The sequence below is a fragment of the Anabrus simplex genome, chromosome 4 (assembly GCF_040414725.1).
Source record: "Anabrus simplex isolate iqAnaSimp1 chromosome 4, ASM4041472v1, whole genome shotgun sequence".
NCBI classification, from domain to species: domain Eukaryota; kingdom Metazoa; phylum Arthropoda; class Insecta; order Orthoptera; family Tettigoniidae; genus Anabrus; species Anabrus simplex.
This window is the reverse complement of record NC_090268.1, coordinates 319584962-319600676: the sequence shown is the minus strand read 5'-3', so window position 1 is coordinate 319600676 and position 15715 is coordinate 319584962. Positions and strand designations below refer to the sequence as shown.

The 15715-nt window shown below is 37.0% G+C and overlaps 1 protein-coding gene across 1 annotated transcript in view; it reads left to right on the top strand.

Moving 5' to 3' along the window:
- The window catches only part of LOC136871935 (protein O-glucosyltransferase 2), a 172703-nt gene that overhangs the window by 54498 nt on the left and 102490 nt on the right, over positions 1 to 15715 (top strand). Inside the window, exon 3 of the mRNA XM_067145675.2 lies at positions 13921 to 14132. Coding sequence (XP_067001776.2) covers positions 13921 to 14132 — 212 coding nt within the window. The remainder of the gene's footprint in view (positions 1 to 13920; positions 14133 to 15715) is intronic.

The following is a 15715-nucleotide window of genomic DNA, read 5'->3' as shown; positions in this document are numbered from 1 at the left end:
CTGACCCTTGTTTGTATTCCAAAAGATTCCGATACGATCCCTCTGAACTTGTGCCAGTCACTCTCTGTTTAATGAGTTTTTTTGGCTTCCTATTCAGACCCATTTCTTCCAGAATATGAATCATTGTTTCCCTGTCTACGGAATGAGAGGCCTTTTTGAAGTCCAAAACCGTCCTCTGTTAACTCTTGATGAAAACCTACAACCTGTTTTCCAGTCATTGACCGGAATGAATGAAGCCACCATCTTGCGGCGAGGATAGGAATTGTGCCGGCTGCCGAGGTCTGTCGCACTCCTCTAGGGCAATGATTAATGACCAACAGATGAAATGAAATGATAATGGAGAGTGTTGCTGGAGTGACAGGGAAAACCGGAGTACCTGGAGAGAAACCTGTCCCGCCTCCACTTTGTCCAGCACAAATCTCACATGGAGTGACCGCGATTTGAACCACGGAACCCAGCGGTGAGAGGCTGACGCTTGAGCTATGGAAGCTCCTCTATTAACCCTTATTGAAGGAAAAAATGGAAGGGGATCGACACTTCAAAAAATGAAGATATTGGCCAAAGAAAGACAAGGGTGTGAAAATGAAAAAGACTCCCCAGCCCTCGGAACCTAATAGTGTCGGGGTCAGAAAAGAACAAGATTAGACCAAAGGAGGTCAGATAGGATAGATGAAAATGAGGAGCCTGATACAAGTAAGTGGAAGCAATGCCAGAACTCAGCTAAGGGCTCCATATTTGCCAACCTTAGTTTCAAAGTTCAGAGCCCCTGAGGTCACTTTTAGTCACCTCTTACGACAGGCAAGGGATACCGTGGGTACATTGTACCCCTCACCCCCACCAGTGGGGGTGGGGGTTGGGTGATGAGACGGTCAATCCCATTCTTTAAAAGCTAGCGGGCTGTTTCAGGAACCACCTCTGTACACTGATGTACACAAATGTCTTTCTTCAGCTTGAACATGGGGCCACAACCAGTGCACAACGCTATTTAAAGTCAAAATGCCTGGGCATGCTATCAAACGGTATTGTTCTTCGTGACAATACTGTCCCCATTTCTACCATCAAGGTAACTTGCCCCAGACTAGTCAGCCGATCCCAGGTGAGCTCAGTCCGAAATATAATAAAATAATGCCCTAAAAATCCCTACACCCTGGATCTTGATGGGGAACATATAACTAAATCTGGACACGGTGAGGTCAATTAAAACTACCAATAAAGCAAGGCGAAGCATGACGTCAGTTTTGGACGAAAATCTTTTTATTAAAATAAACAAGATAAATATTTAAAAATAGCAAAGTATCAAATAATCAGATTTACATGACTCAGATCATTGTTTTCCTTTTCAGCTGGATAAAGTCCATCTTGAGAATCAGAATATTTTACAAATTCACAAGTATGCCGACACACATACTTAACATATCAAATCAAATTTTTAAGTTTTTAAAAATTAATTTTAACACATGGGCTTGCATGCACGCACCACGCTCCTGGCTTTACTTTTTGTTGACACTTTTAACTATAGATGAGTACGTTCCCCATTTCTGCACACTTGACATTGCAGTGGGGTCCCTAACCTTAAGAAAAGACGTGATCTAATGCGCAAAAGGGGGGACAAAATAACCTAACTGTACAATATATAACACGCTGAGTGGTAAAACATCCTACGCACACAATATATACATCTTGAGCCATGAACAATCTCATGAGCATAACAAACAATATGGATTGGAACCACACAAATCAAAATCATATAAAAGGCAATATATACATTCAAAGAAACAAAAACATGATATATTTTCCAGGATTCACCAAGGAAAGCATGCGGCATTCACGCAACTCGCATCCACTTAAAGCCACAACGAAAATGAAAGGAAACATAATAAGACGTTAAGCAACACTTCCTATTCAACACAGATTCCTGAAAATAATTACAGGACATAAAGACAATAAAAAAAATGACAGAGTAGGCTTTACCTTTCAACATCTATTTCAACATTGTAACCTGGAAGAGATGACATGACACAAATATTCCTCAGCGCGGTTATATCATAAAAAGAAATCCGAACAAACATTGCGATATAAAACTCCCGTCGACTGCCACAACCGTAGAGACATGGACAGAACAATAAAATCACGAAGTATAGGCCGCTCAAATAAAACTCTCCTTGGCAGACCAACTTATCACCCTCGCCAACACACGGTGGAATGATCAAAATGTAGATCCACGTCTCCCAAAATAAAGCAGCAATACCCAAACCACAGGGTCCAACACTTTACACTCACTGCTCAAGAGTCTACCCGAGGCAAGTCACACAATCAGAAAATGCAGGCCTTTCAGATGAGGAACGCGTCCTCTCACTCAAAATCACACAAATAATATCTCATGTCCTAAAGTCGCGTAAAACTGAAGAAATGACCGTGCTGGTCACAAATAAAGCACTTGGCACAAAATAAACATGAATAATAGAGTGGCCATCTCTGTAATAAATATGATGAACTGAAACTAAGAACTTGCCACATTGACAATCGGTCATGTCTGAACATCGGAAAGTTACTGAAATATCTCAACACTACATCGCAAGAAACTCATTAGATAATAATAATATATTAAACTGATAATAATAATAACAATGATACATTTTACAGAAATTTTATTCTAATATTCGGAACTCGAAATACTAAACTGCATTCGTGGAACTCGTGAATCAATAATTAATTTACCACCTAGATATACAAAATAGTCGTGAAGATGATGCTAACAGCTTCGTAGATCCATACTCCACTGTCTTACACACTCTCATTCACGCATCATGCAATAAATCCCAGAAAACGTGACGGCATGTTTCCGTACACTTTGAGCTCCCCTTAATAATACTTTAATCTAGTCCTTCTTGTCTTTAATTTGAATCCTTATTTACAATTACAATTAAGCCCCGAGACGTACACTGCGTCTCAAACATCAAAGCAAACAAATCAAAATATTATATCAGGCTAAAATAAGAAACTGAGTCGTAAATAAATGACGCTAACCACTCAGCTAAATAAATCAGAATAAAATGTAAAAAAGCAAGCTGCGACCTCATGCAAACGGTTCACATTTATGTTACAATTTATATTTACATTAACAAGCTTCCTATCATTTACTTTAAATAGGACGTAGTCCTACCAAACAAAGCTACATCTACAGAAGTTAAATACCAAACTAACCTATCCCCTTTTGCAACATTAAACACGTTCACACTCACATAATTACATTAAAACACTGTACTCATCTGCAATGTTGACTAATGGCCGCTCGTCCTCGGGAGACAACTGACCCCATCTTGCTTCTTAGCCCGCCATTTCGATGATAATGCTGCCTTCAGAAAAGACTTTTAGATCAATCCTTTTGTCTCCATCGAGGGGTAGTAAAGTGATGTTGAATTTTCCGTTGCTGCTTCTGCTTCTGGATGTCGTCTAAAACATCCCCTCGTTCACGATGTGGAAACTAGGTCAAGATCAACCGGCCAGTTAGGGCCTACTAGAATACTACAGCCGGGGGGTAAATTCCACCGACCGTGAAACCAGTTCCCATTCAGTCGCGGAAACGCTTCTCTTATCTACACTCGTAACTAGGTCAAATATTTCCCATATTTTACACGGCTGAACTGAAAATGATAAAGTTTATGCCCTCGGAAAACGATTCACACAGGCAGGCTACTATGCACTTTGAAATGATTAAATGGAACTGTTCTCTCCCTTTGGTAGTCGTAAGTTAAAAGCCATTCTCCCAGTATAAGAAAAGTTGAGTATATCAAATGTAGACTGAGCGTCTTCCAACAAAATCTTACGAGTCCTCACACGATCACTCGCGTAAATAAAAACTTCTTCTTACGATGTTACCTGCACAGAATCTCGCCGAATAATAGGGTCACTAACTGACGCGGTCATCGTTTTTATTAACTCATCCTCAAAGACGCCGTCGTATCCTCGATTGGGGCCACATCTCTTCTAGACCAATGCCTCGCTGTATCGCCGGTGGCTCTATCGTTTCATTGGCTCGATGCATCGCGTACCTGATGCTTACTTCAAACATTTCTTATAAGCGACCCTAGCCTCTCACCCGGGCATCCGAAATGTTGTCCGTTGGAATTCTATTGTTCGCTTGTTCGGCTTTGTGTGCGTCATGTCGAAATTCCGCCTTCCAAACTTAGCTGGTGAGCAAACAAATCCGAGCTCCAAGCTCCATGCAGAAATTGCGACATGTGCTGCTGAATGTAGATGTTTCCTGTCAGTTACTAGCACCTAATAAAAATGAAATATTCTCTGTACATTCGAATAAATGACTGATTAATTAAATGAGCACTTCAATAAGGGCTCAATACCTGCCCCACACTGCCCAATCTGTGAGAAATGCGTTGCAGAGATATGGATGGGAACTTTACAACCACCTCCCTACAGCCCAAATCACTCCTCATACAATTTTCACATCTTTGGGGATAGTTTTTGAGTGAAGTTTAGGCGGTAAGAATGGCAGGGATAGACCAAGGTATGAATATGACAAACAGATTAACTTAGAGTAGATCTAGGATGTTGTAGTTACATAGAAATGAAAAGGTTAGCACAGAGTGGCATGGAGAGCTGCATCAAACCAGTCTATGGACTGATGACCCAAACAACAACATACCTTCACTGTTTAATTGCAAGATGCAGATTTGAGGCCCATTGTCTTTAGTTGAATGGTTCCGAAAAGAACTCTCCGTTATGTTCATTCACTAACTCTGTATCACCAGTGCTATTGTTGCTTAGCACCACCCAAGGTACACGTGCAGGGTTATGAGGGGTAATTCCTGCTGATGTGAACAACTGTCTTGCCTCGGTGGCTGACCACTAGGGCAAAGTATCATATAAATGATGGTCGTCTGCTGCCAGTTTTACAAAGAAAAGTGAATGTTAAATTGAATATTCAGTAAGTTTAAATTTAGCCTGACAATTCTTTCTAAAACTTCGCCATGTGCCATTTTTTGTAAGGAAGAGAGTATGATAATCACAAGATCAAAGAATTTAATATGAGACAGAAATCCTGAGATATTTACCAGACAGGTAAACAGATCTGATGAAATGCTTAAACTTCAACCGAGCGAGTTGGCCGTGCAGTTAGGAGCTTGCATTCGGGAGATAGTGGGTTTAAACCCCACTATATCTTAATTCTACCCTATATTCTCCAATGTACAATAATTTAAACATTCCTAGTATTACTACAGTCTTATCTTACTCTCATTTTCCATATTTGTTATATCTTGAGGTCACTGACACATTGTACAGCACTGTCATCAATAAGATAAATTATACATAATGCAGTCCTGAAGATGGTTCTTTTGGTTTCCCATTTTCACACAAATCACACACTGTAAAATCTATCTGTGTCAGTGCTATGTGAAGCAACTCAATCTATGAAAATAGTTTCCACCTTGTCAGTACTTCACATTTTATTATATTACCTCCCTACATGTTTCATGAGCTCAACTGTTCCCTTTCTCAGCGATACAAAATATCAACAAAAATTCTTGGACTTGCTATTATGATCTATGTCTTAATTCTACCCTATACTCTTCAATGTACAATAATTTAAACATTACTAGTATTACTACAGTCTTATCTTACTCTCATTTTCCAAATTTGTTCTATCTTGAGGTCACTGACACATTGTACAACACTGTCATCAATAAGATAAATTATACATATATCATGAAAACGTTAAAACCTCCCTTTGCTGTGTATAAATTGTTCAATTACTTATTCCTACTATGTCCTATAGTAAAAAACCTGGCAAAATTAAAATTCACAAAAAATGAATCAAATCCTATTAAATCAGTCACTATATGCTAAAATGTTGAAAAGTTGTCTGCTCTATTCTTGAAAAAAACAAACTTTTTCTTTCCTTAAATCCTGTTCCTTATTTTATACTTAAAAAGAAAAGCATTATATTTAAAACGAACATTACCTTGTTCCAGGACTTGTTTCTGTTGACTTTACGGGGAGAACAGCTGCTTGGATGCTATGCTGCAGGTTACATAATGCAGGGGAGGGGAAGCATATCAACAACCGAAACTATTTCTTTCACTCTCTCTCTTTCTCTGCTTTTTCCTTATATGATTGTACAGTAATTTGTACATCACATTTTCTTCCTTCAGTGGTTCATTGAAATTATTCTTATTATTATTTCTCTGGTCTACATATATCCATATTTTCTTAATTTTCCTTTCATTGTCATGTGCTGTATTTTCATGTCTTTATCTATTTCTGTAAATTCTTGACTATACCCCTCCATGTGTTCGCCCATTGCTGAGAATCTCCTGTGTCTTACTGCATTCATGTCCTCCTTGTATCTAGCCTCCAAACTCCTACCTGATTGTCCTATATACCGAATGTTACAGCTGCCCCTATTCACTGTTTTATGCAACCTGCAGATTATAGCCTAACCTAAAAACAATGACCTTGGCTACTTACAGCAGTGTCTGGTCCTACTACACTTTCTATAATTAGTTTATTCGTGTCAGGGAAACCAGCATTAATGATCAAATACCGAATGATTGTAAAGAATCATGAAAATTCTGTATCACAGAAACTTCATGTACAGAGAATATGATGGCTCTTAGTAGAAGTAGTGTTGATATAACGCTAGCAAACGACAGCTCATGATAGCCGAGTGTGCTTGTAGTTAGAGGAGGAAAGCGGTGCTCATTAGCCGGAGGTTCGAATCCGATGTACGACGATCATTTTTATAATTGATTATTTTCACCATGTTGGTCCGTATTGACTTATATTCAAATTTCTGTAAAATATTTTCTCCGCCTTGTCAATACTTATACATTTTATTTTATTTAATTACCGTACATGTACATGTTTCGAGAGCTACCGCTCTCTTCTTCAGCGGTGCCAAACATTAATTGATCCTTGATTCTTCATTCCATTTAATTTATCCAAAAATTAAAATGTGATATTGGTCTGAACCCAAACAATATGTCTTCCTTCCTTCCTTGTTGTCAATCTGCTACATCCCTTACTGGTCACGCGATGACCATGCTGGTCGCTTTCTAACCGTCAAATTCCGCTCGACTGGTTGCCAAAATTTAACCTTGACCGAAGTATTCTTGTACTAGTTTGAATAAACAAACGTGTTCTGCTCTCTGCTGTCAATGACCTTGTTAGGCTCGCTGCTACCTGTCGTTGTACTGCCGGTTTGTAATGACATTGAGAATGAAGAAGAAATAATGGAATGAAAAATTGGACGAGATTAAGAGAAGATATTCTGATATGAGAGGGCAGAAACATTTTAAAGGATAACTAATTTTATAGATATTATTTATTTATTATTTTACGAATCGATATTTATTATTTACGATTTTAGGATGAAGACTATTTATAGATGTTATCTATTATTTTACAAATTGATTTATTTAAGGATTTCCACTAAATGACAAGTAAATGTTAAATTTAGACAAGAAGAAATAATTATTCTTTCAGATGTAAATAAGGACATAAATTAACATGTAGAAATTAATTTAATAGATTACATTTGTTAGGAAATTTCCAGTAAAATCTGCAACAAATGACATAGTAAATAGGAAAGGTGAAACTAAGAGAAATTGTTGTAACAATTTTCAAAATTCATATATACTTGTTATATTATACCATGGTACCATAGTCCAAGGATCAATTAATGTTTGGCACCGCTGAAGAAGAGAGCGGTGGCTCTCGAAACATGTACATGTACTGTAATCTATCAGTTTCATGTCCGTATTGATACTTAGTATCTATAATCACAAAGAATGGGTACTGTCCACCTAATCAATACTTTATTATATCTTGTTACTAAGCAGTACCGGTTTCGACCTTCACAGAGGTCATCTTCAGCTGGTCATAAGATCTAAAGTTAACTTAAAATAATTTTAAAAACATTACTAAATCTAATGAAGAATGTCACATGATGTGATATGATGTATCTTCTGGTTTAAAAACAAGCGTCAAAATTCTATGACATGTATGTGTTACACAAATTTCTAGTGTACTGTGTGTGAGTAGTAGATAATTTGGTGAAATACAATTTCAACAAGTAAAATGTTTATGGCGTTCTTGAAGTACACTTTGAAGTTCAGTTCATATTGGTGAATCGTTCTATACATTCATTGGTATGTTTATACTAAACATTCTGGAACATTCTATGATATGGATGTAATAAAATTTATCAATTAATACATTAAAATACGAAAAAATGTTCATGATTCTTGCGGTACGTTTTGGAATTATATTAATTTTGTACATTCACAGATATGTTTGTACCAAGCATTCTAGAATATTCAACTATGTATGTTATTTTTCTTTTAAGTTCATATGATTAAGAATGTTGAATAATGAACATGAAAATATTATGGTGTATCATTAGTTTTCTTGGTACTAATCTCGTTAAAAGATATTGAGTAGGTGCAGATGCTCCCTCTTTGTAGTTTTGTTGTTGGACATTCAGAATTTTCAGAATAAGAATTTTCTCAGTGGAATGTCTAATGAACGTATGGAATAAGTGTTTACTTACATAATCCTGTTGACTGGTCGAATGTGTACTGTTAGGGAGCACGTCGTGTACTGCTCCGTGTACGTCTAGGACTAGTACTTGCGGTAACGGAGAGGGGAAGTGGAGGGGCATGAGGGGTATTGATTGGGGAAGGTGAGGTAGAGTTGGTAGAGAGGGGAAGTGGAGGTTCAATAGGTGTAGCGATTGGGAGAGGTGGAGCATGGCTGGGCGTGTCTTCGGGAGGTTCCTTGATGTATATATTGGATTCTGTTTTTTAACTATTTTTATGTAGGTATTGGATTCCGTTTTTTAACTATTTTTATGTAGGTGTTTTTTAAAATCGGGATGATTGTATTAAAGAGAATATTAACTTTATCTGTAATTTCGTTCAAGTTATAATTTGGGTTTATGTATTGATCTATAGTAATGTAAAATTCTTCCGTTATATTGAGCAGAGGGCCCTTGGGGATCATACTTAAAATCTGCATGTCGTTCTCAATATTTGTAAAATTATGCTTATAATCCTCGTTATGTTCAGCTATAGCCGAAAAGTGATTATGCTTTAAGGCGTTGATGTGTTCTTTGTAACAAATAAAGAAGTTTCTGCCAGTACGTCCGACATAGCTAGCCTCACAACTGTCGCATTTCATTCGATACACTCCTGAACAACTGTACCTATTATTATCATTGACAGATTTGGCATTATGTAAGATTTTAGCACTGTTGTGTGTGGTTTTGTATGCTATTTTTAGATTGCGTTTTTTGAAAATATTGGTTATGGAATGAACATGGGTATTATTAAATGTAAAAAGTACGTATTCCTTCTTGGAGTCGTTAGTTCTGGTTAGTCTTGATTTGGGTTGATATTTTATCTTTTGAATGATTCTATTGACCATTTCTCTATTAAATCCATTTTGATGGGCTATATCGTAAATTGTGTTTAATTCTTTTTTCAGCTCTTCTTGACATAGAGGTATATTGAATGCTCTGTGTATCATACTGTGATAAGCTGCCTTTTTGTGAGCGTTAGGGTGGATGGAATCTTTCCTTATTGTATTGGAGGTTTGAGTAGGTTTTCTATATACTTGATATGTCAAGTGATCGTGGTGTCTAGTGACAGATATATCTAAATAATTCAAGGTGCAATCATTTTCTTTTTCTACTGTGAATTTTATATGTGAGTCTATTTTATTTAACTGTTCTAAAATATTTGTCTCATTGGTGAATCTATTGTCTATAACAACAAAAACGTCATCTACAAATCTGCACCAGAAAAATATGTTCTCAATTTTGCTTATTTCTTGGTGCTCTAAATGATCAATGTAGATTTCTTCCAGTATACCTGAAGCAGGAGATCCAATAAGAAGACCTTGTTGTTGGTAAACAGTGTTATGGAATTTGAAATAATTATTGTTAATGGCGAATTCAAGTAAAATCATGAACTCTTCTATTTCTAGGATGCTTAAGTTACTGTGCTTTTTAAAATTATTTTCGATTAATTTTATTGTTTTTTGTGTAGGTATGTTAGGGTACATGTTCGTTATATCTTATGATGCTAGACTATGGTACTGCTTGATTTCTAGTTTTTTCGTAATGTTGCAAAATTCTATAGAATTTCGTATTGTTTTCTTGGCTAAAAATGTGTAATGCCTTTTCAGGAATGTTTGGATAAACTGCGACAGTTTGTAAGTTGGGCTAGATCTATAGTTTATGATAGGTCTCATAGGTACATTTTCTTTATGAATTTTTGGGAATGCTTTTGCGGTCGGTAGTTTAGGGTTCATTATAGTTAACTTTGCAATTTCTTGTTGGTTTAAAAGAAAGTGAGTATTCTTCAACAACATTTTCAGATTTTTTTGGATATTAGTGGTGGGGTCTTTATGTTTAATTTGAAAAGTACTATCTTGGAAACACTGTTTGGTTTTGGTTATGTACTCATTTTTGTCTATTATGACAGTAGTGTTGCCTTTATCTGCTTTTGTTACTATTAAATTATTTTGCTTGATTTTGTCTTTCAGTTTTTTTATATGTGCGGTACTGACGGTATTTCCATTATTGTTATTATTATTAATCTTGTCAATGTATTGTGGAAGTTTTTTCTTTATTTCGTATCGGACTTCGTCTCGTAAGTCATGCGGGATTTTGTTCAGAGCGTTTTCAGTTTCCGTGACGACGGTCGCGATGTTTTGAAAGGTTGAAGTATTCCCCCAATTGGGTCCTCTACTCAATATATTGGCTTCTATTTCATTGAAGTTCGTGTTAGTTAAGTTTTTTATAGGCGGGTGAAATATGTGTTTGTCTGCTTTGTTAAGTTCATGAGAGACATTTTCATCGTGAGGATTGTCCTGTGATCTTTGACCATGTGATCGTCTAACTGCATTTAATTTCTTGTCTAATGCATTTTGTTTCTGGAATGCTATGTCTGCTATTTTTTCTTGTGTCGTTGTTAGGAAGTTATCCCAATAACTTCGCGGTAAATCTTGCGAGGCTCTTATATGAGCTTCATAAAGTTGCGTACATGTACGGTAATTAAATAAAATAAAATGTATAAGTATTGACAAGGCGGAGAAAAATATTTTACAGAAATTTGATCATTTTTATTTCGTTGTTAATGTTCGTGTGAGTCGCTTTGTTGAAGACAAATCTAAATCATGATCAGTTTGCATGTTGCAGGTACAGTACTCTGTTATGTTCATTTCTAAGTATTTGCAGCTATTTGCAGTAAAATAAGCTATTACTGACAGAGGTGCAATGAGCTTGTGCATTGCCATTAGATTAATGAAGGAAATGTTCAAAATGACCACCTCCTTCATTAATACGTATCTGAGTACGGTAGAGGTGAGTCATTCTTGCTTGCTGCAACGTATGTGATGGAACCTGCCTGCACTTTGCTGTAAAGATTACTATGTGTTGTTTCATGTGCCCTACGTATAAACATAAAGTCTGGTCGTTCTTCGAGTCGAACGTACGCAGTTGCTTGGTTGAATGGGTGTGTCATGATGCTGACAATAAGTGCAGTGCGCTTTATTCATTGTAGCCGTTTGCCATATAAAAGTTGCATGTTTTTAATCCTTTCTGATGTATGCTTTCTTTCTAAAGGTGAAAAGTGACTTTTGAGACTTCATATGTTACACCTCAACTACGAATGCCTTAAGAGTATAGAAATAAAAATGGAAAGCTCGTAGCTAGATTCAAACTTTGAATCCAGCAGTCACATGCTGGCTGCGATTAGTACTATGTAGCCACTCCAGGCGACGAACAGTATGTATCGTATCTCTGTACTAATGGAATAATCTACACTATCGCTTCTAAAGTGATCTTGTATGTTACAAGTTCTGAACTCGAGTGTGCAGACACCACAGTATGCTAAAGAATCATGTCTCTTGAGTCCAGATAGTTGCAACCATTCCCTACGAGAGATTATGTACCTATTTCTTGGTTAAATGAGTCCAGCATCATGTTTCAGATGGTATTCACAATTAATTTGTCCGTAGTCGGTGCTTACCTGGCGATCATTATTATGACTGTTTATTATAACTTCCTCAGAAGAATATCTAGATTTCAGAAAAGTCAAGTCTTCGTAAAGGATGCTTAGAAGAGTATGAAATGAAAATGAAAAACTGTATGACTCAATAAGGTTTTGAACCCTCACTACCCCGTGTAGCTTATCCATGTACATCTAACATCCCTAATTCCGCGCAGCTACTTCTTGTTTGAATGATCAGCTCTTACAACTTTATTCACGAGGAGAGCAAAAGTTCTTACTTCGTAAAATTACTGATGTGTTACAGCCTTATGGTCCAGTTTTATGACTTTATTGACGTTGTAACAACAGTAATTACATGGTGTAAGCTATAACATCTGCTGTACAGCATTTGCATGCCATAGATTATTTCTATCAGTTCAAGGTAATGAGACCATATAAAATGGTGGTGAATTGAGATGTCTGTTACTGGTACTAACCTACCACATTTTCTATGATACCGTGACCACCATTTTCTATCAAAAGAAAATGGCCTCTTGAACCAATCAGGTGTGCAATTCTCTACCGACAACTAAAGGTTTGGTTTGTACAGAACAGTAACATTTTGTAAAAATGACCGGAGTATAGGACTCCACTCTACATAAAATGGTACAGTGTTTTTGAGAAGGGCCCCACTTACTGCCTCTTGTCCCATTTTATCATTGTGCGGGGAAGTCTATATCGGACTAACTGCGCATAAAATTGCTGTAAGGTGTTGCGCAGGATAGGACTAAGAGACATGTAATTCCTAGCTGGTTGCATATGTGTGGGAAAAAATAGGGGTCACATATAATTATTAAATTTATGTCATAATGGTCCACCTTTCAATACTAGAATATGCAATATTTTGAATTACATTAACTAGGGACTAGTTTTGGCCTGGGCTGGCCATCTTCAGCCTTAATGTAAAACATCTAATAACTAAACAAATGTACATACAGGTTAACTTCATGGACACTGCAATGAATTGCAAATTTTATACCAGACAAAATGTATCTGTTTTAACCACATCTTCATGTGTCGTCCTGACAGTGTCCAATACCATTTCAGCATGATTTTAACAAGCACTACGAGAGCATTTCATTTTATTGCGTTGATTGATGTTGAAACACCATCTAGCTGTTCTGCATCAGCTGGTGGTTATTTACAGCGGCGTCCAGTGACTTGCATACGGCTAACACCACTCAAGTAGATTTGGTGATTGACTACAGGATCAACATTTACCAGTTCCCGTTTTACAATTGAAATTGTAATGATTAGCAGCGATGGAACCAACAGTTCTATGAATATTAGTACATGAAAGAGTCTTGATGATGAGCATACTCAAGATGCTAGGAATTTGGAATTTTAAAATTTACTCATAATTTCATCCCAGTTTTTAATGTCATTTGTATATTTGTTCATTTGTTTTATGTCAATTGTGTGTATGTACATTTGTTTAGTTATGAGATGTTTTACATTAAGGCTGAAGATGGCCAGCTGAGGCTGAAACTAGTCCCTAGTTAATGTAATTCAAAATGTTGCATATTATAGTATTGAAAGGTGGACCGTTATGACATTAATTTAATAATTATGTGTGATTACAATTCAGTACAGATCAGAACCATGAAGTTTATAACCTATGAAAAAAATTGGGGTAGCTGTACCACCCGGTATAGTTTTCCACAACTATGGTAATTGATGCAACTTGTAAGAAAAAAAAGGACCTTTGTGATATCTTGTTATTGTTGTGATTAACTTGGTGAAAATTAATATTTGATCTTGTAACACTGGTAATGATAATATTGCAGTCTGTTCCTAGATTCTTCTGTATATCTGCTATAATCTACTGTTTTTTTATATTACACAGGTGACATGTATGCTGACACTTGCTACTGCCCTGAGAAGAACTTCACAAAATGGCTGCAGAAGTTTAACTGCAGAGGTTCTTATAGTCAAATTGAAGATGATTTGAAACCTTTCAACTCGGTAAATTTTACAGCAATTCGAGAGTCGGTTATTAAAAGATTTGATAACCCTGGCAGCATGAGCATCTGTAACTATGTGATAAAAGATAATCAGGTAATTTTTGTAATCTTTTATAGAGATTAATGAAAAGAAGTTTAAGAAGTAATATATTCTATGGGCAGATGTGTGCTGTGGTAATAGGAAATTTCTGTGGATGTATGAGATCCTGCACTCAAAACATAAAAACATCCACGATAGAAATACAAAAAATTAAGATTATAGTGACTACCAGTTGATCATGTAGTTCAGATCGAACACTAGATACTGTGTATGTATGTTGCCTGCATGGTTTAGTCTGTGTAGCTGTTAGCTCGAATTCAGGAGATGGAGAGTGTGAATCCCCCCCCCCCCCCACACACACACACACACACACAGAGGTGTATGCATAAGTTTTTGCCAGTTTTTGTGGTAAAGAAAACACGTAATTTTCAAGGGAAATTCATTTTTTGTTTATTCAAAATATTGGCCATCGGTTTCTACACATTCTTCACCCATCTCTCAGGTAAGTTTTGAATACCATGCCAGATAAACTGCTTGTCTTTTGCGGCAAACCATTAGTCGAGCCATTTTCCAACTTCCTCAAAATTGCTGAAGTGCTGCTCTGTGGGTGCATGTCCCGTTAATGTGAAGATGCGATAGTCAGATAGTGCCAGGTCAGTGAGTACGGTGGGTGCAGAAGGATGTCCCATCCAAGCGATTTCAAGGTACCTTTCACTGGTTTTGTTGTGTGAGATGGCGCATTGTTGTGTAACAAAATCACTTTGCCATGTCTTCTGGCCCATTCTGGTCGTCTTTTGATCAATGCGTGATTTATATGAATCATTATGTTGGTGATAGCGTTGTGCATTAATGGTTTCACCATGCTTCAAAAGTTCATAATACACAATACCGCTCTGGTCCCACCAGACATAAAGCATGGTCTTCTTGCCAAAGTGATTTGCCTTGGTGTTGAAGGACCAGCTTTACCAGGTGAAAGTCACGGTTTTCTCCGCTTCAGGTTTTCAAAATAAATCCATTTTTCATCACCCATCACAATTCGGTACAGAAATGATTTTCTTTCGTAGCGTTGAAGCAGCATTTCACAAGTGATTTTGCAATTTTCCATTCGCCATTCATTCATATTGTGTGGGACCCATTTACTGAGTTTACTGATATTCCCCATTGCTCATAAACATCTGCTGATTGTTTCTTGTGACACATTTAATGCTTGTGCCAAGTGCTGTTGAGTTTGAGTTGGGTCATCATCCAGTAACGCCTGCAATTGCTCGTCTTCACACTTTTGTAGTCTACCAACGTAGTCTACCAATGTCTTTCACATTGAAATCACCACGTTTAAATTGTTGAAACCATATTCACATGTTCTAATCGATGGAGCATGTTCACCGTATCTTTCTCCCAGCAAGCGATTACTTTCTACAATATTTTTCTTTTGATTAAATAAGAAAAGCAATGCGTACCGCAAATGTTATTTTTCAGGCACAATGTTGACATGATCACTGAGCGATACAAGACAGGCGCTAGTGTTTGGCAGACTCAATATTGGTAGGTTAATGTTAGACGAACAAATGTATGTGTCAAATTCATATGCTGCATACTGCTCGCTGGCACCATCTCATAGTGAAACCGGAAAAGACTTA